The sequence below is a fragment of the Tursiops truncatus genome, chromosome 10 (genome assembly GCF_011762595.2).
Source record: "Tursiops truncatus isolate mTurTru1 chromosome 10, mTurTru1.mat.Y, whole genome shotgun sequence".
Lineage (NCBI taxonomy): Eukaryota > Metazoa > Chordata > Mammalia > Artiodactyla > Delphinidae > Tursiops > Tursiops truncatus.
In genome coordinates this window covers 42,033,404-42,058,229 of record NC_047043.1, presented here as the reverse complement: position 1 = coordinate 42,058,229, position 24,826 = coordinate 42,033,404, and the positions used below count along the sequence as shown (strand labels likewise).

The window sequence follows — 24,826 nt, the reverse complement described above, 5'->3', positions numbered from 1 at the left end:
TTGTCTAGGCCCTTGAAAATTTGCTTGCAATTTGGGAATAAGAACATATTTCTAGTAGTAGTACATATTTCTCATTCATTTACTACCTTTCAGAAGTGTGGCTGTTGTTGACTGGAAGATATCAGAGATTGTGTACAGATTCCAAGTTCTCTCTCTTTAGTGGTGGTTACTTGACAGGACTTAGAAGTCTGCCCATAGCAAAGTTCTTTTCTTCCCCTTCTTTGAACATGAAAAATAAGTACAGTTAATTAATTCTGAGTCCCCTCAGCTAAAACTGCAGGAAAAACTATAAGAGATTGTACAGATCTTTATTTGTGAGGTATGGCTTTCAGCTAATGTTCTCAATTTAAGTGATTTAAGCACCAATACTGTGGCACAAAAATAGATCTGTCATAGTTTTGTAATTTTTGGACAAAATCTGAATAAAGGGCTTTTAAGGTATCCAACCAAATTTAGTACAGGACACAGAACAAAATAATTAAATACAGGACATGTTCTGTATATACAGGACACAAGGCAAGCCTAATGACATGGATAACCGATAGGCCCTTCTACAGCAAAGTTGGTTTTTTTTGTTTGTTTGTTTTACTTTGTTTTGTTTTAGTTTTGGGGTTGTTTTTCATCTTTACTTGAACACATCTAGTGGGAAGGCCTTATATGCCTTATATGCCCTGGATACCTGCAGGTTAGCTGACCATCCTCTTATTGTGGGAAACCTACTCTTCATTACATTGAAACTTGATTTTCAGCCACTGATCCACATTTTAATCTTTGAAGTCACACACAATCCATCTCATTCTCTTATGACAGATTTTCCCAAATATATGCTTTTAGTTATCATGTTCCTTTGTGTGCTTTGTCTTATTAAGATGAAATATTCAGATATTCAACTCCATTTCCTTGTCTTACTGAGCTAGTAAATCTGCAAAAAAAGAGAAAATGTGTTTAGTTTAAAATGCCTTATTTTTGTGAAAGTGTGCTGGCATGATTTCCATTTCCATTTTCTGTACTTACAAATTGTCCCATTTATAATTTCAGTTAGTATCTTACCTGGAATTAATATTTTAAGTTCTTGGTTTTGAACATAATTGCTTCATTTTGCCATTGTCACTGGTGTTCCATTCCACCATTCCTCAAAGATAATGGAATAAGTGGAGGGATTTTTCTGTTGGACTTCCACAGAATCCAGACATTTAATTTTCTGGGCTATGAGCCCTGAGCTCTTACAAACTCTTCCTTTTATGAGTTTTTAATATATCTTGTATTTCAATTCCCTCTTAACAACTTCTGTATTCTTTTCAAACACAGCTTTGAAAATCTGGGATTAATTCTTACATAAGAAGTGTTTTGTTATGGAAGAAGCTATGTCTTTACAGATAGAAAGCTGCTGTAAATCATATTTAACCTTTTATTTTAATATGTTTTTAGTACTCTTGTGATGAAAGGGGAAGTCTCATAGAGGCATCATATTTTGGGCTTTATAAAATAAAAGTACATATGATTCCAAGATTTTTTTCAGAATTTCTTTATTAAATTATTATTAAGTTTGTTGACATGGGGTTTGTAATGAAAGCCAAAAATCACAATATTTTTGCTTCCTTATGTTAGGTTCCAAGGAATATCTTGCATTATTCATAACATCAAAATGTTGCAACTTGACCTTGAAATAAAACCCTAGTGAAAGGTGGAAAAGCAAATGATACCCACATTGTGTCACTGATCAAGAATCATTGCATTTCACACATAACATTGTACTTTTTATACATCACATGTTATTTTAATATATTTTTCATTTCGTTGGTAGTATTTAAATATTTTTCCATGTTGATAAGTTAACAACTGGCTTTCGTTATGGGCTATGTGGATTTTAGTATTTGTCATTGATTTTCAATATCTACTTACTAAATACAGTTGTCACAGCTGTTTTAAATGTAAAATGCTTAACTTGGCAGACAATAGTTTAAAGCAAAATCGAGCTTCTAGTGATGTAAGCTTCATTAACTAATTGTTGATAACAGATTTGAAAGAAAAAAATTTTAAGTATGTATGTAATGTATTAAGTATATATGTATGTAGATACAGAGAAAAAATAGGTGATTAACAGAAGGTGAGTTTGACGATAAGTGAAACATGTGATGGAGATTAGGATGTACAAACTTCCAGCTACAAAACAAAAAATGAGTCACAGGGATGAAATGTACAGCATGGGGAATATCGTCAATTATATTGTAATATCTCTGTATGGTGACAGATGGTAATAGCCGTATCATGGTGATCATTTTGTAATATGTAGAGGTATTGAATCACTGTGTTGTAACCTGGAACTAACAGTGATGTAGGTCAGTTTTACCTCGATTTAAAAAAATTATGTAGACACTGGGAGGAAATGCATCAAAATGCTAATCATGGTTATCTCTAGGGGTTGGGTGATTGTGACTTTTTACTTTATGCTTTTATGTATTTCTAATTGTCTGCAATGAACATGTATTACTGTAAAATTAGAAAGAAAACAATAAATGTCATTAGCAATGAAAATCAAATAAAATCAAATAAAAAGTAAGTATGTAATTTAAATTTATATGGGAAAATGTACTTGGAAGGATTTTAAAATGCAAATCTATGAGGTTCCCAAACTTTCACTATTTTTTTATTAATAGTTTTGCCAGACATTTTGAGTTATATCAGAATTTCCTGACCTCATGGTTTAGTCAAAAATTGTACATCGGTCCTCAATATATATTCTATTACAGTTACTATTGCTGTGCAACAAACCACCTTGAACCCAGAGCTATAAGCAACAGCCACTTTATTTTGTTTATGGATTCTGTGAATCAGGAATTAGGAAAGGGCACAGAGAGGACAAATATTCTTTTCTCCACAATGTTGGGAGCCTCAGCTGGGAACACTTAGGGATGGCTGTGGCCTTGAACAGCTGTGGCCTGGAGATTTACTTCCAAATGGTTTCTTCCCTCACATTCTGGCATCTGGGCTGAATCTGTTGACTGGAGCACCTACCCATGGCCTCTCCACGTGATGGGGAGTCCTTAGAGCATGAGGGCTGGGTTCTGAAAGGGTGTGTTCTCCAAAGAGCACGTGATTGAAGAGAATCAGGCGAAAACTGTGTAACCTTTTCTGACCTAGTCTAAGAGGTGACAGCACATCATTTTCTCAGGGTACTATGGGTTAGAAAAGAGTCAACGCAGGTTGGTCCTGAGTCCAGGAATGGGGTGTAGACACCACCTCTCAGGGTTGGGGTGTCAAAGAACTTGTGGACATATTTTAAAACCATCACAATGTTATAAGTAATATGCAATCATACACCAGAACATTCATTTTTTAATTTTGATATATCTAATAGCATCTTTGTTATGAACAAACCCTAAGATGACACCCAATTATGCCACTTCCTGGGATCATACCTTTGTGTAATCCCCTCTCTGCAAGTGTGGGCAGAATCTGAGGCTGGCTTCTAACTGACAGAGCGAGGTGATGGAACATCATTGCTGCGGTTGTATTAGACTGTCTGAGGGGCTGTCTTGGCAGACTGGAGCAGATGCCCCTGTGGGTTCAATGAAGCCCTCAGCCCTGTTGGAGAAGCCCACTGAGCGAGGAACTATGGGTGGTCTCCGGGAACTGAGGGCAGCCTCCAACCTCCAGCCAGCAAACGTCAGGACTTGTAATCATATGGCCACAGAGAAATGGGTTCTACCAACAACCCAAATAAAGTTGGAAGTGGATTCTTCTCCGACAAGCCCCCAGTTTAGAATTCAGCCCACTTACTGTGATTACAGCCTTGTGAGACCCTGAGGAGAAGACCCAGTCAAGCTGTGCCCAGACTCCTGACGTATGGAGCTGTGAGGTGATAAACGTGTGTTGTTTTAAGCTGCTTAGTTTCTGGTAATTTGTTACAGTGACAGAAAACTGATACAATTGTACTGCAAATTCCCACCTGTGCTGTGTTTTTAATCATATAGAAAGCCCATATGATTTTATTGTCCAAACTGAGACCCTTTTGAATTTGAAAAGTGCATAAATGTAATTAAAATTATATTTGTTTATTGACCAATATATTGGTCACCAATAAAATAACTTTTCAAAAAATTCTTTTCAATTTTCTTAAAAAAATAAAAGTATACTCCCATATATTTTAAACAGATTTCATTGTAGTAATTTCCTGACCATTTACAAAAATCTAAGAACTACATTTATTCATGAACTTAATCCATTTGTTAATCACATCTTCCTCTAATAGCATATCACTGATATTTTCCAAAATGTGTGTATGTGTATGCTTTTTCAATACAGAGTTAACATCAAAATTTTCCATGACATTTCTATATTCTTTTCCAAAGTTATATATTTTGTTTAATAAAATAGAAATTTTATCACTTTAGTGGACTCTTCTCAATGGGTCATAATATTTTTTTAATAGAGAAAATATTTTTATAGTTTCTGCCTGGCAAGCACAGAATAAGATCTTCCAAATACAAGGTATTCCTAATTTGTATGTTTTATTCAAATTTTAAAACATTTTAACCCAACTAATTATAAAGTAATGTCTTTTTAATTGCATTTAGAATACTTTCGTTCTGACAAAAAATTTTGAAAGATAAAACTCATCAAGCAAGTTGTCTCTATGAATGTTTGTTATTCTATTCAAATTCAATATCTTTCAAAATAAATATCTTATTCAATATCTATTTAGTTGAATGTTTTCCAAATTACATGTTGGGAAAGTATAAACCTTCTCATTTAATTTAATTCCCACACAGAATATAAATTTATGCAAGAAAACATAAGAATTTTATCAGAAGATTCTTCCCCAAATTCAAGATATCACAAAACTCAGTTATTCAATTTTGGATTTAAATTTTATATATCATTTAAATTTCAACATTTAACTTAAAGTAGTAAAGATAAATATTAAAGAATTCTCTTTGTGAGCTTTATTTTCTATAGTTGCAGTTTACTAAAATTTTCAAAAGTTGAAGTTTTGGCCACTCCATTAATTGAACATATGTATTAAAGATTTCCAACTCTTTTTGAACAAAATGCCAACACAACTTAGAGGAATCTTTTAAAAAAATATTCTATACATATTAGAGATTGAGACTGGTTTACAGAGTTGTACACAAAGCCTCTAATTTTCAAAAATCAGATCAAAGATGATCAGTGAAGAAGAAATGTTACATCGTTAAGCTGCAGTGTTTTGTTTTGTTTTGAACATCACTTCATTGCAAAAAATTGTGGTCCAATGGTATATTTCCTAATATATATAAACTTTGACATCTATATCTTCAATTGTGATTAGTAGAATATTTCTCCAGTTTGACCACATTCATGAATTATTTGTGCTTCTCAGCCGATTCCAAGTACATTTTTTCTCCATAGGTTCTTTAGAAAGAATATTGCTTTTACTATACTGTTATACTCCACCAAAATTTTTATTTTTATTATCACAGTAAGAAAAAAATGTATCTTCAACGTTGAACTTTTAACTGAATGTACAATAGCGTTCACAGTAAAGACAGATCTTTTACCTTGGTAGAATAAATTTCAACAGCTTTGATTCCATGAGTCAGATGGAAAACAAAATCAAATTTTGGTTGTAATTAGTTGAGCTGATTTTCTATTTGAAATCTCCAAAGACAAAGTAATAATGTAAGGCATCTCTTACAAGTTCTCTTCCTCATGGAGTGAACATATTAACAGTCCTCTCTTTACCATCCACATGCATACACACACACACACACACACACACACACACACACACACACACACCCCAAAAAGTCTAAGAATGTAAATAGGCAGGACTAATTTTTAATAGTAATTTATCTAAATGAAAAAGTATGCTTTCTAGATTGATATATATTCCACTTCTACACTTGCATGTGTTTAGATGTTGTCTTTGGGCATTGTCTTCTTAAAATGCTGATGCTTGTATTGTCAATTTATGTCTTCTGATTTTCATGTGGTCAGTACAATTCTCATGGTAAGATGGTAAATAGTGAAACACATTTTGTTCAAATTACAAGTGCATTGTCAACTTGCTTGAGAAATGAAAATTCAGCACTTACTACTTTAAATGCACATTTCTATTTTCTCATGCAATTGCTATCTAAAGACTTTGTTTCAAAATAAAAAGTATTAGTATAAATAAAACAACTATAAATGTAAACAACTATAGATTTGCATTGCACAATGAATTTTTTAAAACTCCCACAATATATAGAGTGTTCGCTACTCATTATACCCCGTAGCAGAGCTGCCCAGCCTCCATTCCCTTACACAATTCATGTGTGCTTAGCCTATAATTTTCATTGTTTCCCATTGACCAAGATGATTAGTATCCTGACAGCTTCAGGCATCTCACAAGACAAAGAAGGGGTTATGGGGCAACTAACTAACTGCCAAGGACAAGAGACCAATAGAGACAGATGGACAGATTTCTTCTCTCATCATCATCATCCGAGAGCAGAGGGCATCAGCTGTCCATAGCTGCTTCTCACAAAGCACGTTTTATTTTATCAGCTGGCACGCCACATGCTGTCCTTGGAAGGGAGATAGTAGTTATCTGTTGCAACTGGAAAAGATCAAATAAAGAAAGAGGTTTGCGGCCAGTCATCTTACAGATTTAACCACATGTTAAAGTGAGAGCTCCATTCTCGGAACAAATGTCTCAGGCACCGCAAGATGAGATTGCGGCAGGCACTGGAAGGACACAGAAGAGGTTGACTTAACTCATTCTGGTTTATTTTAATACTATTGTTAAATGAAAGTTTTTGTTAAACATGAGAAATTCAGGAAATTCTAAATAGTAAAGGACACCAGGACAAGGATAACACGGGACTGAACCAAGTAAACTGAGAAACTTCGTCTCACTGAAGTAGATGGTGTGAAGGGCATGGAGCATCCAGATATTTGAGCTAATGAGAGGGGAAGAAGGAAATTAAGTGAAATGTCTAAGGAATAATTTAGAATCGTTGGATTCAAAACCATTTTTGCAGTTATTCATTCATTTAATCATAAAATAGAGTTCTAACCCTCCACTGCCAAGAATTTCACAGACTGAGAGACAAAGTACGTATTTCCTACTGTGTCAGTATAAGATAGATTTTCTAGTTTAATTCATTTACTTACTACAACGATGAATAATATTATATGTGGTGATAATTCCCCCACTTTAGAAGGTCAGTATACATAAGTGATACCAGCAAAATTTTGGTGCCAAACTACTTGGGTTTATAAACCAGCTAAACGTTTCCTAACTATTTGATTTTGATCAAGCTCTTTAATCTCTCTGTGGGTCCAATTTTTCATTCCAAAATAGGGATATTCAATGTACCTACCTAAAAGGGCTTGTTATGAGGATTAAATGTTAGCCCATGAAGAACTGTTAAGATAGTGCACGGCACAGAGAAATCAATCAATAAATCTAAGTATGGGTCATTATTTTTATTTCAACCAACTTTCCTAGAAGCTTGAAAGGAGATAATATATACCATTTATTTAACATTATATAAATTAATTGTGCTTGATTAAATGTAAAACTTTGCTTATTACACTATATTCCTCTTAACAAATTATAGTCAGCCTGAAACAAATTAAAAGAAGGTTTTAGAGCAAGAGAGAAATCACATTTTATGAAAACACCTTCAAAGGCTAAACTTTTATAAATTATGCTGTATGATAGTTTTTCGTTTTTGTGAAAATAGCACCTCTGCCACACACAGTTAATATGGAGAAGTGGAAAAAGAAATTTAATTTTTGCTGGCTGTTATTCATAGTACAAATACTATAAATAAATAAGATAAAATGATATTTGAATGCTAAGGGACATAGGATAAATGCTATGAAGTAATTTTAATTATTTTCTTCTAAACTAATTATAATAAACATAAACAGACCCTCACTATGTGAATGATGCTATAAAGTAATAAAACATGTAAGCATTTCTATGATAGTCATGGGTCTTATACTCATGACCGTGGTTTTGCCAGGATGTGATCCAAGGACTCTAACTCCTTGACCTGAGCTTTAACTCTCTGTCTGGGAAATCTCACGTTTGATAGAATTTCACAAGCTCAGTGAACATGACTAGGCGAATAAGGGAACCTATTTATCTGGAGAGATTTTGAATTTGCAGGAAGTCTATTTTCCAACGTTTAAATGTTGGACATCATGGAAAAGAATTTAAACCCAAAATGATCCATGTTTTTGATGGATTTCATTCTTGCTTGTGTTATTTCAAAAAGCAGCTGTAGACTGATAATTAAAAATACAGGCTCTGAAGTCACACTGCTTGAATTTGAATCCCAGCTGGCTTACTCACTAGCCACATGATGCTAAGTGACTTAGTAACTTCTCTGAGCTCAAGCCCTCTCATCTGTAACATGGGAATCACAGAACATTTCCTGTGAATTAGATAATGTTCAGTTAAAGACTTAGAATAGTTACTGGCACATGATAAGGTTTTGTTATCATCCTCATCATTTCAACCCATGGTTCTCAACCAGTGGTGACTTTTACTTCCCGGTGGACATTTGGCAGAGTCTGGAGGCAATTTTGGTTTTCACAACTTGGTGGAGACTACTGACATCTACTGTGTAGAGGTCAGGGATTCTGCTAAAATTCCTACAAGACACCGGACAGACCCCACAACCAAGACTCATCAGGCCCCAATTATCGATAAGGCTAAGGTTGAGAAACACCAATTTAAATTATTCTGTTGTTGAAGGTGAAGTTTAAAGGCCAACAAACCTTTTCAAAATGTTGCAGATAATGTTGATTAATCATAACATTAACTCTCTATCTTCTAAGCTTCTGTTAAGCAAACTATGAATTACCAAGCATCAGAAATCTCCATGAATATATAATCATGGGGTAGGAAAAAGTTTCTGAGGAAATAATAAAGTAAATAAGGTAGCAAATGAGTTCCTACAACACAGACTAAGAAGGTGAAAGAGATGACATTGAAGGAAAACTTGGGAAGAGGAAAATCTCGGAGGGCTCCTGTTCAGTCACCCCCCCCACCCCCAGGCTTCTTTATAACATGTTAGTTAATTTTGAACGTTAAATGAATGAGTGAAAAGTTATCCAAATATCACATATGAGTTTTTGAAAGTTGCTAAATTAATATTTCATTACACAATAACTGTAGATTATTGCCTTGAAAGCTCATATGATTCATATTGATGCATTTGCATTTGTGAATTTAGTGAAGATTTGAGGCTAGAAAAATGCAGGGCATTGAATAATGCCAGTTATTAAAGCACTTGTGACTTTCTGCCCTTATAATTTTTAATGAAAATGTAGTTGAAGTGATGGCATTTTAGTAAGAAAGGGCCTCCATTATCCAATCAATTGTGAATTCTACAGAGATTTGGACTCTCAAGAGAACTCTGGGAAACTGTTGTCAAGGCAACTACTTTTTCCATTATGGAAAAATTTCCTTAAGTGGTAGAGTAAAACTTAATTATTTCAGGGAAAGCAAACAAACATATGATATGTGAGGAAATATACTAATAAGTGGGCCGGGTCACAGAGAGAAAATAATGGAAAGGAAATAAAGTGAGCAGGAACTCGAAAATCATAATTCCCATCAGATATGTGTATGTTTTGATAAACTTATAGCCACAATAAGTCCATGGCTTGAATGGCTCATAAAAAGAGAAATCTCACCACCACCCATGGTTAGCAAGATGAAGTAGCCCTCTGCAAATTTTCTTAAAAGACCTCTGGCTGAGGCTTAAACCCTCTAATAAGACAGAACAGGCATGGCTGCTGAAGTTGTTAAGAGAATTCTTTAACCTTATATCATTCCCATAGACAGTACTTTTAATGTTGTCAAACCTGAAAAGGTCCTGGGTTTCAAGGAAGAGATTGGTTCTTCCCTATACGGTAGAAATCTGGAATGCAGAGTCAAGACTGAGTTCAAGTTCTAGCTCTAAAGAACCTCCCTTAGAAACATTTTAACCTCTTCCGAGAGCAAGGGTTTTCATGTCTGAAAGACGTTCTGAGGAACACGATTGTGTGTGAACAATGTCTTTTTACTATCTATTCTTGAAAAACATGAGATGAAAGAGAAAGAGCAAAGGCTTTGACAGGCACAAATTTGAGTCCATTTCTTATACTTCTTCTTATACTTTAGTGTAGTTGTTCAAGGTCTCTGAGCCTCGGTTTCTTCACCTGTTAAATGGGGATGATAATTCATGCACTGAGTTAAAATACCCAGCAAAGTGCTTCAAAGGTCTGTTCACTTAATAATTATGATCTTTCCGTTCCTGCCCATGGAGAACAAGATAGACACAAACAGGGATGATTTTAAAAATCTACAGCTGTATATTAAATTCTGACTTGCAAAATAAATAAAGTTAGCTCTTTAGCACTTCTGGTGGATTTATGTGTTTATATTCATCTGTGGCAAAATAGGAAATGATCGTTTTACTTACAATATACATAGTGGAATAATCACGGACAAAAAAATAAATCTGGTAATTTTATGAAGATTTTTATTTGAAAGTTATTTACACATCTTGATAGTTTTTGGTGGTAATGCAGCCTCTTATCAATTGATATTAATGTATCTCTCCCCTCCTCCCCTTCCCTCCTCCATGATAGGCTCTGTCTGCCCAACCCCCTCACATGTGCCCCTTCCTGATGTCTTCTCTTATTTTCCTAACTGAACTTGGAGTCTACTCTCTTTGCTTCCATGGTTCTCAACTTATATTATCACTTGGCACTTATCAACATGATGCTCTGTTGTAGATATTTGAGTGACATCCTATTTCACTATGAAATTAGAAGACTTTTTGTGTTAAAGACTGCCTTCTTCATCATTACCTTCCACACAGTATTATAATGCCCTATATTTATTATGCAATTAATTATTCAATAAACATTTGATGAACATGAAAATTCTGCTGTAAATGTTTTCTTATCTAGATTTTACAACTGTAGAATTTAATTTCTTACATTTCTCTGATGAAGATATATCTGCTACATCTAATATTTATAATTAGTTTTTTCAGATGTTGCCACTAGAATGTGAGGTCTTTAAAGTCAAGAAGGCATATCTTATATATCTGTTCATATTTATTTTCCCATTAGCTATTGAGTATCAAATTAAAAAAAAAACAAAAATTTCTTCAGTGAATTAAACTAATGTTCTATAGAAATCATTAAATTTGGGTTTAACAGATTCCCTCTAATTGCGGCAACATCATATATCCCTTCTTAACAGTGGACTGATTGATTTGATTTGTAAAGAGGAAAAAGATAGAAAGCTAAGGTTTATTGAGCACGTACTATGTGCAAAGCAAAATACCAAGTGCTTTGTACTTGTAATCAATTGTTTTGTACTCATAATGACTCGTTTTTCATTCAATAGTAATACAGATTCAAAGGGTGATACTGTCCATGGGTAAGAATTAATATAAATTACTTGTTAAGGTCACATTTACTATAACTCATCAGAATATACCACTGACTGATAAAACAACTTTTCAAATAGGGTCTGAATTTGTAGGTAATGTAATAAAAAGATGCTTTTGTATCTATTGGCAAAAATTAGGTGCAATGCAGCCATCTAATGAACTAATAATAGTTAATGAGCTGTCAACGTCTATATCTTTTATTTTACAATATAGTTGGCAAAGCTAGTGCGTTTGGATCCTTTTGAATCTGTGAAAGAATAAATAGACTCCTACATCTGGAGAAATGTGGTTTGCAGCTTTGTTCTGATTTCTGTATCCAATGCCAGGTATCCATCACCTGGGGTGGAGTGCTATTTTCGTAAAATAGATTTCATTACTTATTCTCGAAAGAATGTGTTATTTCAGAATGATGCTATTGTTAATGGAACTTTGATTTTAGTGACCAAACGCCAAGAATGTTTTTAAACACTCTGTTATCCTTCCATCAATTTAGATCAGCCAGACATAACACTTATGAGAAGTTATCTAAATTTTTCAGCAATAAAACTGAGATTACGAAAGCTTTGCTTCCCCTTAGGTATCATCCAGTATCGGTAACCAAGTTGTTTTCATTCTTTCCTTTTTATTGTTTAAGGCTGGAGCACATTACTCTCATGATTCTTGCCAAAGTTCTATGGCATCATTGTTTGAGACTTACCATATGTGTCTTTGATTCCTGCCTGGTAGGTACCTTGGCTACATGCCGGTTTGCATTTATTGCTATTACAATTTTTATTTTTTTCACTTGCTTCTGATTCTATCCATCCTGTTTTCTTAGACAACCTTAAATACCCATCTTTGAGACCAAAGGGATTCACATGATAACCTATTGTAAGTGGACCCTTCTTTCCCAAGGACTTGCCACCGTTTTTGAGAAACTTTGCTTAGAATATAAGCAATGCACCACTCTATAATTTATTGCTGTCATTTTAAATGGAAAAGAGATAAGGAGATGAATGGGAGAATGTGGTTTTTGTCTAGTTTTCTCTCTTTTGAGTTAGTCAAGATGTCAGAACTATATTGTAAGATCCTCAGGCCCTCTGAGATAAATTGAATGTTCTCACTTTAGTTCAGCATCTCTTGGTTCCTACCCTTTCTTTCCTAAAGGGTACAGGAATTCCAGAATGTATTCAAAAGTATGCGCAAACACTAATCACAGAAAAATTTTCAAGTTACAATTCTGATAAATATGGAGAACTAAGCTGATGTGAGATATACCTCTCCCTCCCCTCAAAAATTGATATCAAGTTTATACTCAGGGGCTTAATACTTCCAAGAAACTCACCAGAGGACACAGCTTCTGTTAGCCAGAGGTTGGGGCTTTAATCACATGGGAAGGTCCTCCTAAACCAATTGTCATCTGAGAGTCGGGAGCCAAGATCATGAACCACTGGGTCTCCCAAGGTGGTTCCATATATGGGAGATGGAAAAAGTTCACCTAAGTCTGTGAGTGAGAAATTAAATCCCTGCAAGAAAACTGAAGCCAAGTTACACTGTGTATGGTTTTAAGTTTATTTATTTATTTTTTGGCCATGCCGAGCAGCTTGCGGGATCTTACTTCCCCAACCAGGGATGGAACCTGGGCCCTTGGCAGTGAAAGCGTGGAGTCCTAACCACTGGACCACCAGGGAATTTGCCAGTTTTAAGTTTTAGATTCAGAATATCCGTGGTACCCCAAGCTAAGGTATTAGCAAACAATAAATCCTACAACTGTCAAACCAAACTCATTAGAAATTCTGGCCAAGCAAACATGAAACCATTCTTTAGGGGTATTGCAATAATCGGTACTAGATTCCCATAGAACTCCTCCCACATAACAAAAGACAGAACAACAAAAAACCATCACCAGAGATAAACTTACACAAGCAAATCTCCAACCAAGGAAATACTGTATACTTAAAGCAAAACTTTGTAAAAAATATAAATAGAAATTGACAGAAATACAACGGTAGTGGAAGATTTCCACAGTCATGCTATTTTTGGAACATTAATTACATAATTATTTATACAAATATTCACAAGATCACAGTCTACCCACCAATCTTCCCTTTCAAAAATAAGTAAAAGGCTATACTTTAAAAGATTATTGAAAATATTATATATATGTATGAATATTGCATAGCCATTAACATCCTAGTTTTAAAGAATTTAAATCAATGTTAAAGGAAAAGGGCAGAATAAAAAGCAAAGATAGGAAATATTAATTTATTTTTTTCTCTAAAAGAAAATATATTAAAGTATTTCTAGCATTAGAATGATGGGTAATTTATCTTTATGCATCGTCTGTATTTCCCAAAGTGTCTATAATAAAGAACAAGATTAGAATGATTCGAGAGCATGGAAGGGGCTAAAACTTGGGGAATTACACATAATTTGATATTTCTGGAGTGAAGGATGAGTTTAGAAAATGGACAGGAGTTAAGACTGGAAAGATAACTAAGAGTCTCATCAAGAAAAAGTGTATCATTTTAAGAAACAATTTCTCTGCAAAGTCTCTAAGGATTTTAATCTTAGAAGTATTGTCCAGGTATGTATTTTCAAAAATGTCTCAGGCTATACAGGTTAGATTTATGAATGCAAAATAAAGCAGAAAACCAGGCTACAGTAGTAATAATAGCTAACATTCATTGGGTGTCTATTATGTACCAGAGACTCTGTGTTGAGTACTTTACATATTCTAGCCCGTTTCATCTTTGTAACAGCTCTGTCAGGTAGGAATTTTTATCATTGCCCTCTTACAGATAAGAAACAGTGGCTAAAGAACTTGCGAAGGTCACACATTTGCCAACGGGTGGAGCCAGACTCTTATCACGGAGAATCTAAAACCAGCACTTAAGCTTCACCACTGCACTACGGTGATGCCTTCCAAGAGAAGGGGCACAGAGACAAGTCAATAGGAGAACAGAAAGAGACAGTGGATGGGTGGGTCCAAGATGTTAACTAACTTCCCTGGTTGACAGATGAGATTTGGGACAGGAGGTTAAAGAGCGATGGGAGTCCAGTAATTCAGGAGAGGCAGGTAAACTTGAATGATTTTGCATGTAACATGCCATTTGCAGCAACATGGATGGGCCTAGAGATGATCATACAAAGTGAAGTAAGCAGACAAAGACAAACACCATATGATATCACTTACATGAGGAATCTAAAATATGACACAAATGAACTTATTTACAAAACAGAAACAGACTCACAGACGTAGAAAACAAATTTATGGTTACCAAAGGGGAAAGGAGGAGGGGATAAATTAGGAGTTTGGAATTAGCAGATTCAAACTACTATATATAAAATAGATAAACAACAAGGTTCTACTGTAGAGCACAGGGAACTATATGCAATATCTTGTGATAAACCATAATGGAAAAGAATATGAAAAGATATATATATATATTCTTATTTTACCTAGAGCTTCTTAGATTTGCACTAACAGGGGTACCTATTGAGAATTTTCATTTTAATCATAAAAACAGAAAATATGTACACTAATATTATTCAAATTTATAAGTTGAAGCTTTTTGAATTTATAAATTTTAAGCATTTATGATTAGATTTAACATCAAATTACAGGCTAGCAAAAGTGCATCTACTTTCAGTCCCTTTTATATGAGATTAAACATTCTTAAGATAGTCTTTATTTGGTCCATATTATTGCTAATGGTTTTGGTATTTACAGGAATCATAATTTCAATTTTTGATATTATAGAATTTCCACATGAAATGCATGAAAATAAAACTGTATTCAATATTTTTATGTTTATAAGGTTTCCCTGTAAAAAAAAACAAACCTGTATTACTATAGTGAGCTAATTGAGATATGAAATTTTCTTTTTTTATTTATTTTATTTTATATCTTTGGCTGTGTCAGGTCTTAGTTGTGGCATGCAAGATCTTTTGTTGCAGTGCGTGGGCTCTTCATTACATCACGCGGGCTCCTCTCTACTTGCAGTGCTTGAACTTCTCTCTAGTTGTAGCGTGCAGGTTCCAAAGTGCGTGGGCTCTGTGGTTTGTGGCACGTGGGCTCTCTGGTTAAGGTACACAGGCTCAGTAGTTGTGGTGCGTGGGCTTAGTTGCCCTACAGCATGTGGGAATCTTAGTTCCCCGACCAGGGATCAAACCCTCGTCCCCTGCATTGGAAGGTGGATTCTTTACCACTGGACCACCAGGGAAGTCCCTAACTGAGATAAGAAATTTTCTAAACTTCCCCATTTAGAAAACTATTAAGCAGTAAAGTTTATATCTGGGTGTTCTTTTTCTTAACAGCAGAGAATCATACAATATCTGGCTTACCTTAGAGGTTATATTCTTCAAAAGTTTAGATTTCAATATTAATTGTCTGACTGATGACAAATAATTAAACAACTGACTCCATGATAAAATTACCTTGCTAAATTACTGTTGTTCAAATTGGACCCTTTCAAATTCTTTCAAATATCATGTTCCCTGTTATAGAATTACAAAAAGGAGAGAAGAGTGGTAATAGACATTGATGCAAACTCTAAGCTTCATTTCAACTGTGTTGGAAGAATAACAGTTGAGCTCTACCGAAAACAACTTATCATAGAGATTTAGGCCTATGAATATATACCTCTAAAATAGTCATGTTCAGATAAATAATAATTGGAATTTTTGGTGCATTAGAGAGTTTTAAAGGCTTCCAAGAGTTGCATGACCTCACTTTGGCAGCTCAGATCATGTTCTCCAAGTTAACTCTCCTTGATCAAAGCGATGAGAGCTATAAGATCACTTCATCCTCTTTGCCTTTCCAGTCCTGTTTCACTAAGGATCAAAAAGATCCCTCTCCCATTGTTTGTGTTTTTCTGTCCTTAACTGCTTTACTTCTATTACCAGTGGGAGTCTCACCACCCTCACAAGTATGAATGAAGGTTTGCTAATTCTGGGTGTTAATTTCCTTAAGTGTGTTTATACTATGATGTACAAAGTAATCTGTGAATCCTTTTATGTGTAATTAGGAGCTGGCTGACTAGGTATCAGCCAGCTCCTAATTTATATTTGCTGCAGCAACCAGTGGGGCTGACTGGTACCCCTGGCCATGCCACTTGGCAGCACAAGGCTATTCTTGATGTCCATTCAATTGCAGGTGCTGAACTCAGCTGAAGAATTTTAGAGTGGGTAGATGTAGGTGTGCTTGTGAAACAGGGGGATGCAGGGAGGTGGTCTGTTCCAGTACCATCTCATCTTGCCAACACCTCCCCACTCAAGACTAGTGCTCTTCTAATGATGTAAGGATATGTTTACACTTTTCAGTTTGAATCACTTTAGCTGCTTCAATAATTTTGTGCCCTGCGTGTCTTTAAACAACTGAACTCCATTTCAGTGCTTAACCTGTACTACCCATTTACTGACAACTGACTGACTTACCGAGTTATCTGTGACATCTCCCCTAATTTACCACCTTCTATCTTTTCTTCTTTATTAGACTGTTGTATATAAGTGTTCTAACCTTGCAAACTGCCTCAGAATATTTATTTTTTTGTTCATATATTGTAAAAAAAATTTGAAGTATAGCTGATTTACAATGTTGTGTTAGTTTCAGGTGTACAGCAAAATGATTCAGATTTTTTTAACTCTCCAAGAAATTTATTTTAGCATATGCCATAGATTGATATAATTGATATAATAATTTCATATAAAGAGAAACCATTGCAGAAATAACTAAGGTGGGGCCCTAACAAGGAAATAAAAGAAAGATCATAAAGAAATTCTTCCATATGAAGACTTTGGATCTGCATCATTTATTCAAAATATAAAACTGTAATATTAGAAGCAAAGAGAAAAACAGCAAAGAAAACAATAAAACAGAAGCTTGGCATATGTAGTACAAATGTATGGGCTAAGTTATAACATATATGTGTTCTATGTTTTATATATATATATATATATATATATATATATATATATATAAAATTTCCCTTACAGGTTATTACAAAATATTGAGCATATTTCCTGTCTCATAATATTTAAAAATCGAGCTTTTAAAAAATATAACTATTTTTTTTGAGCAAATGGGACACTGTTGATACAGTTGGTGAAATTTGCATGGGCTATGTAGATTGGATGGTAGTGCTGTGTCAAGGTTGATTTTCTGATTTGAAGGGTTGTTTGGGTGGGCCTTAAGCCAATATGACTGATGTCTTTATTTTTAAATTTTTATTTTATATTGGAGTATAGTTTATTAGCAATGTTGTGATAGTTTCAGGTGTATAGAAAAGTGATTCAGTTGTACGAATACATGCATCTATTCTTTTTCAAGTTCTTTTCCCATTTAGGTTATTGCAGAATATTGAGCAGAGTTCCCTGCGCTATACGGTAGGTCCTTGTTGGTTATCTTTTAAATCTGTGTGTGTATGTCAAGTTTATTGTCATGAAGATAAACTCAAGTGAGTTCAAGGCCGGACGCATCTACAGTGGACGCCAAAGGCTGGGAATGAGCAAACTGCCAGACAAGAAAACGCAGACCCTCTTCCTTTGATGGAGACCTTTCTTCCCTGTGGATTCTGAACCAGGTGAGAAGCCGGTGAGTGGGGCGTGTGCAGATGCGATCAGCCCTACTTGCTGGGTGCAGAGCGGCAGGCGCGCCATGCTGGGAATATCTCCTCCGCGCTTCGGCTCCGGGTGGCCCGCGTGCGCGCAGGTGTCTCCCGCGCGCCCTGCTCTGGGCGCTCTCGGCTTGGCGCCGCTGCAGTACACAGAGCGGGGCCGGGCTCAGCGCGCGCGGGAGGCGGAAGGCGCGCTCGGGGGCCGGCGCGGGACCGCAGCGCGCGCCCGGCCCGCATCTCTCTCCTCCCCGCTCTCTCCCATCGCCTACAGCCGCCCCGGACCTGGCCATGGGGAACGTGCCATCCGCGGTGAAGCACTGCCTCAGCTACCAACAACTTCTCCGGGAGCATCTCTGGATCGGGGATTCAGTGGCAGGGGCGTTCGAGCCCGCGCAGGTACCACCTCGCGGCCCAGGGGGTCCCCACCCTCTTCCGTCATCCCCCAGGCCTCCTCTCCCCTTCTTGTGTAGTCTCTCACCCTGGGCCCTTCCTGCGACAGTTCTTTAATGTCAAACCTCACCCCTTAAAAGGTTTCCCATCATCTCTCTGGGGTGAATTGCAGACCCACCCCTGCAGCTCAGACCCACTAAAATCCCTATCTTGGCCACGTGCAGGTCGCCTAAAGGAAACTGCTCCTTCTCTGTGTTTCCCTTGGAAGGGATGAGTCATAATACACAGCACTCCTCCGAGGATAGCGCCCTTCTTTTCAGTTTTCTCCTGATTATTGTGTGACAAAGACGACGAATTTGTCAGAATATGAGGCGGAAAAAGGAACAAAGCCAACACAGAAGGTTGGGAAAACACGGTGGGATGAAATCATCCGTCATATCATTAATTATCCCTAATGTATTTATGCTTCAACACACTTGAGCAAGCTGGGGAAAAATGGTAAATAACAGCGATTTCAGTCCAAAATGTATTCCCATGTTGATTCCTGAAAGCCTATTTTAAGACAATTATTAGGCAAGTGAGTAGTATCCACATACTTGTGATTTAATGCACTCTCAACCGGAAACGGCAAGTAAATGAAGAAAATCTATATAAAGAAATAGACTTTTCCCTTAAAAGAGCTTAAAATTTAAAGTTTCACAAAGGAATAACAGTGATAATTGTTAAGTGAATGTGAAAACGTGGGAAAAGGGAGGGAGACTCAGGGTTTAGCTATTATTGTTTTGAATTTTGGTGGATACAAAAATGTTTATTCCTGATTCATCTATGTACAAAATAATAATTTGTATTAAGTATAATATTTTAGTGGGTAAGCATAATTTAAATTTGTGTTTTTAAATCAACTATTCTAATATTAGGCATCCATTTTTCTATAGTTTTATAGTTAGTGTATTTTCAGTTCAATGTATCAATATGTGGCATTGTAATTTTAGTTCTACAGATTGGAGTTCAGCGTTTGTGGATTCTCTAAAAGATACTTTGCTCCTCATTACTTAAAAGATGGCCCTGGTCATCTGACTCAAAGACTGTTGCTGACAATCAAGAAAGGGAAAATAATTCTTTATCTTCCTGTATGTTCTCTTGTCTTCTATTTAATTTTCCTGCCTTCTCATTTGATCTTTGTATTATAAAGATAATATAACCTTATATTCACTCTGTTACAGAATCAGGAATCCTTACCTTCCAGTCCCGAAGTCTGAGACTTTATATGACTTTTGTTGCTGGGTTAATATTATTTTTCTCTCCCGCAACCCCCATATTCTAATTTTGTGGGCTTTGGAGAACATGACAGAGGCTAGACTGCTAGGTGAGGATGTCTACTTTGCCTTGCAGGGATGTGGAAACGGGGAAATTGAAAATGACTAGGATGAAAAAAAGAAAGAAAATGACTAGGATGACTGATCTAGGAATGCGGGGAATAGGGTTTTTGGACATTCATCAACCTAATAAAGACTTTTTGTTCCTTTTTGGAGAAATAGCAATACCTTCTCCAAATATTGCTGTTTTAACCCTGGACTGCTTTAGTGAGAAACTCCTATTTATTCCTCAGACACAGCTTAAATATCACTTCTTTTGACCAACCCTTTTCTCCTTCCAGAGTTGCTAGCCTTTTTCTGTGCTCTCATGGCGTTTTATGCATAATTCTGTTTTAGTTCCAGTGTTGTGAAATGATAATGTTTTAGGTCATGTCCTATTGAATACACAGCAGCAGTGACACTGCACTCTGAAATCTACCTTCTTCTTTGGCTTGTGTTTAACAACATTGTTGCTGCTTTAAGCCCTACCCCTCTGGTTCCTCAGGCTAGAACTAGACTGGCTCAGGGGTAAATCTTCAGATTCCTCATGACTTTTTATGCACACTCACAGTTCCTGTTACTATTAGTATACTCATGTCTTTCAGATTCATATTACAATCTCTCTCTTAAGCTCCAGTCCTGATGTTCACCTGCTCACCTGACATCATCACTTGGGTATCTCAAAAGTAATTCAAACCCAACATTTGCAAAATCGGAATCATGTTCTTCTTCCCCTTCCAACCCCAGACATTCTCTAGAATTTCCTATCACAGGGTATGCCATTGCAATTCATTCAGCCCTGGAAGCACAAACCAAGAGCTCCTTTCCTTCTTTCCCCCATAACCAAAGTATCACTAAGTCCTGCAATTTTACCTCGAATTTCTCACAGATCCATCTGTTTTCCCAACTCTACTGCTGCTATCAATTTTAAAGTGGCATTCTCTCTCCAATGAACTACTAGACTCTTGCGATCCTTCAACCCATTGTTTCTACAGCTAGTTGGGAGAAGTTCTCTGTTTTACACAGAATCATGCTATTCTCCCGTTTCACAACCTTCTGTGAATTCTCATTGCTTTTAGGAATGAATAGCAAGCAAAATCTTTATTGTGCTCTTGGAAGCCTCAGGTGTTCTCTTCATTGCATCTCTCTGCAGCATCCTCTTAAGCTATGTTCTCTTATCCTTGCCACTGTGTCCTTCTTTTGAGTTTTCCAATCATCTTTCCTCTGGAAACATGATCTTTACCTGTTTTCCTCTCTGCTAGGAAGATTCTTTTCAAATAACTAACCTTGAGCTCTCAACTCAAATGTTGCTTCCTCATGAAATCTTTCCCAGACTCTCAAGGCAAGCATTTCTTGTTATCTTACTTTGCACTGTTCATTACAAATAATATGAATTTTACATTTATTGTTGTGATCATTTTATGTTTAATTCCCTACCGGACTCTAAGTATCATAAAAGTAAGGAAAAATTCCACCACAAAATCCTCAGCAATGAACAAAATGTTTGATTAGTTTTTAATGGCCAATGAATACTTGTTGAATGAACAAATGAAAGGATGTTTTTCCTTCTAGGGCATAAGCATCTCAGATTTATGGGGAACGTGAAATCCTTCATAGCACTTTTCAGGGTCCAAAACAATGATTAGCACATTGTAATAAAATGCTAACTATTTGTTATGTGAATGCCAAAGTGATGAGAATTAAGACAGGTGTCAATAAAGTTTGGTCTTAGTGCTGTTAGATGGGTATTATTACTGTTTGTGTTTTACCTTTTTTTATTGAACTATAGTTGATTTATAATGGTGTGTTAGTTTCCAGTGTACAGCAAAGCAAGTCAGTTACACATATACATATGTATATGTATCTATTCTTTTTCAGATTCTTTTCCAGTTTAGGTTATTAAAAGATATTGAATATAGTTCCCTGTGCTATACAATAAAACCTTGTTGTTTATCTATTTTATGTATAGTGGATTGTATTTGCTAATCCCAAGCTCCTAATTTATCTCTCACCCTGATTTCCCCTTTGGTAACTGTAAGATTATTTTCTATGCCTATGAGTCTATTTCTGTTTTGTAAATAAGTTCATTTGTATCATTTTTTTTTTAGATTCCACATATAAGTGATAGCATGTGATATTTGTCTTTTTCTGACTTACTTCACTTAGTATGATAATCTCCAGTTCCACGCATGTTGCTGCAAATGGCATTATTTCATTCTTTTTAATGGTGGAGTAATATTCCATTGTATATATGTACCACATCTTCTTTATCCATTCATCTGTAGATGGACGTTTGGGTTGTGTGTTATCTTTTTATAGAATCTAGTCATACTTTGATAGGGAAAGAGTTGAAAATGGATTCTGGAAGCTGTTAAAAGATGCACAGAGCTTAACTATTTCTCCACTGTTAAATCTGGCAGAGGGAATCATGGGCAGGACCCCTAAGTTTTGAAATAATTTGGCTGCAGTTGGGACAGACAGAGTGCTCTATTTTGAAAGAATACTGTGCTAGTCAATAGAAAGATTCAAAACCTAGCCCTTTTTCTGCTACCAATATATTATTAAGATAAAATTAAATATTGTGTGTGTGTAAGTACAAATATACACATTTGAAGTTTAGCAATTTATTACCAAACATAAAATGGGTCAATGTGAATTAAAGGCTTGCACTACCACAGCTCCACTAATTAAATTCTTTAGTTCTCTTCCTCTCTTTTTTTTTTGTAACTAATGGCATTGGTTTTTCAGATTTCCTTAATAGACCAGGAGGTTAAAATTGATCCTTCTATGGTTCAAGCTATCTCTTAGGGCCTGTTTTATTTTCTATATTTGTCTCTGTTAAAATGGATATGATGAAGCTGGCTTAACTCGTGATTTAAAGTTTGGGTTAAAATTAGGTTCCCTGTAAAGTAGTCCTTCTTTGATTTCCAAGTGCTGCTTAAGCAGTAGCTCAATATCTTCATGTATTAATACCCCATTACAGCAATAAAATTCCTAAGGACCTAAATTCTATCATAAACAACACTTAAAATATATTAGTTTTTTAAAGACAAAATTGTAGATTTTGTGAGATTAAATTTATAGTTAGTTTACATTATATCCTGATCCTTTAAGTTACATTTGCTGTCAGCAAATATTATGATTCCAAGTATTTAGTGTTAAACCGTCACTTGAATTTAATTGGAATGTACAATATTTTTGCTTAAATTTAATTAAAAGATTAAAGTAACTATATGCTTTTCAGTTTACAACTCTGAAGCTGTTAGTACATTTACAAAATACCTTAGAGTGAGTGGGGAGGAATTTTCAGAAAGGAACCAAACTACCATTACACTGTTTGTTTTCTGTTTGTCTCAGGTGTTCTTTTGTCCTTTACTGCCCTGTTTCTCTTTTTTATGACTTCTTTTGAAATTATGTAAATTTTAAAATTCATTTTTCCCTTGGGTTGGCTTGTTAGTTATGTACTGTTTTTATGGTACTGGTAGTTGCTACCTATAAGATGTCAACGTACAACCTTGACTTATTAAAATATTATATAAATTAGTTTTATTGCAACTTATTAAAAATATGATAATTTAACTCCCTTTACTGCCTTCGCTTTCTATATTGTTGTTGTATATATTAATTTTCTATATGGTATATTTGTAATATGTATTTATAGTCAATATACATTTATATCTATGCATATATTTCCTCTTTCCTTTGCTCTTTATTGCTTTCTTCATCTCCATTCTTTCATCTGAAATTATTTCCCTTCAACTAGAAATATTTGCTTTAATACTTTCTTTAGTAAAAATCTGGTGGTGATAATTTCTTTCAGTTTTTCTTTGCTTGAATTACATTTATGTATATACGTGTGCAATGTGCATAAATATAATGAATATTGAGTATAAATATATGTTCCATATAAAGAATTAGAATACATGACATGACAGCAGTACGAAATGCAGATTTCTCAACAGATAAAATGGAAACCAGAGACAAACCAGAGGGAAATCAGCTGTTAGTTTTACTTTTAGTTCTTTGATGATAATATATCTTTCATTCTCTTCTTGTTATCTTTGGTTTCCAACAGTATGACTATGATGAGTCTACAGGTAGTTTCTTTATATCTGATAATGATTCATAGCACTTCTTGGATCTTGATGCTTGTTGGCTTCCATATGTTTTGGAAATTTTTCAATCAATTCTCTTCAACTATTGCTTCTGTCTCTTTTTTAACCACCCCCCAACTTGGACCTATAGCTTGAAGAATCTTAGAATGTTCCTTGTGACCCATTTATTTCATATACTCATTTTTTGTATTTTTTTATCTTTTGTTTCTCACCATGTTCAGTCTGAATATTTTTTCTCACCTATTCCATTTCACTAATACCCTCTTTAGCTTTGTCTAATTTGCTGCTGATTTAATGTGAGTTCTTAATTTTAGTTATATTTTTGAATTAATGAACTTCTATATGGTTTTTAAAACCAATTTTTAGCTCTCTGCCACAATTCTCCATCTTATCAAGAATTCTTGAATACTTATCAGTTATGTTAAGTTCCATGTCTGGTAACTCCAATATTCAGATCTCCAGTGGGTCTCTTTCATGTATCTTTCCTCTTGCAATGCCTACTAATTTTTCAGTTTAGGTTAGACACCTGTTATGAAAATGTTATAGACATAATTTGAGGCTCTGAGTCATACTGTCCTCCAGAAATGATTACCTTCCCCCCACTCCCTTTTGCCCACCCTCTACACCCTGTCTCTGGCAACCACCAGTCTGTTCTCTGTATCTAATTTTGTTTCTTTTAAGATTCCACATATAAGTACTTGTCTCTTTCTGTGTGACTTATTTTGCTTAGCATAATACCCTGAGGGTCCATCAGGTAGCAAATGGCATGATTTCCTTCTTTTTATGACTGAATAATATGCCTTTGTGTAGATATATACACCATATTTTCTTTATCCATTCATCTGTCAGTGGGTACTTGGGTTGTTTTCACGTCTTGGCTATTGCAAAGAGTGCTGCAATGAACATGGGGGTGCAGATATCTGTTCAAGACAATG

The 24,826-nt window shown here is 35.4% G+C and overlaps 1 protein-coding gene across 1 annotated transcript in view; it reads left to right on the top strand.

The window, feature by feature from the left end:
- The first annotated feature begins 17,833 nt into the window (after nt 1-17,833).
- HMGCLL1 (3-hydroxy-3-methylglutaryl-CoA lyase like 1) overlaps nt 17,834-24,826 on the top strand; it is a 142,389-nt gene continuing 135,396 nt past the window's right edge. Inside the window, exon 1 of the mRNA XM_019931391.3 lies at nt 17,834-18,427. Coding sequence (XP_019786950.3) covers nt 18,029-18,427 — 399 coding nt within the window. The 5' untranslated portion in view covers nt 17,834-18,028. The remainder of the gene's footprint in view (nt 18,428-24,826) is intronic.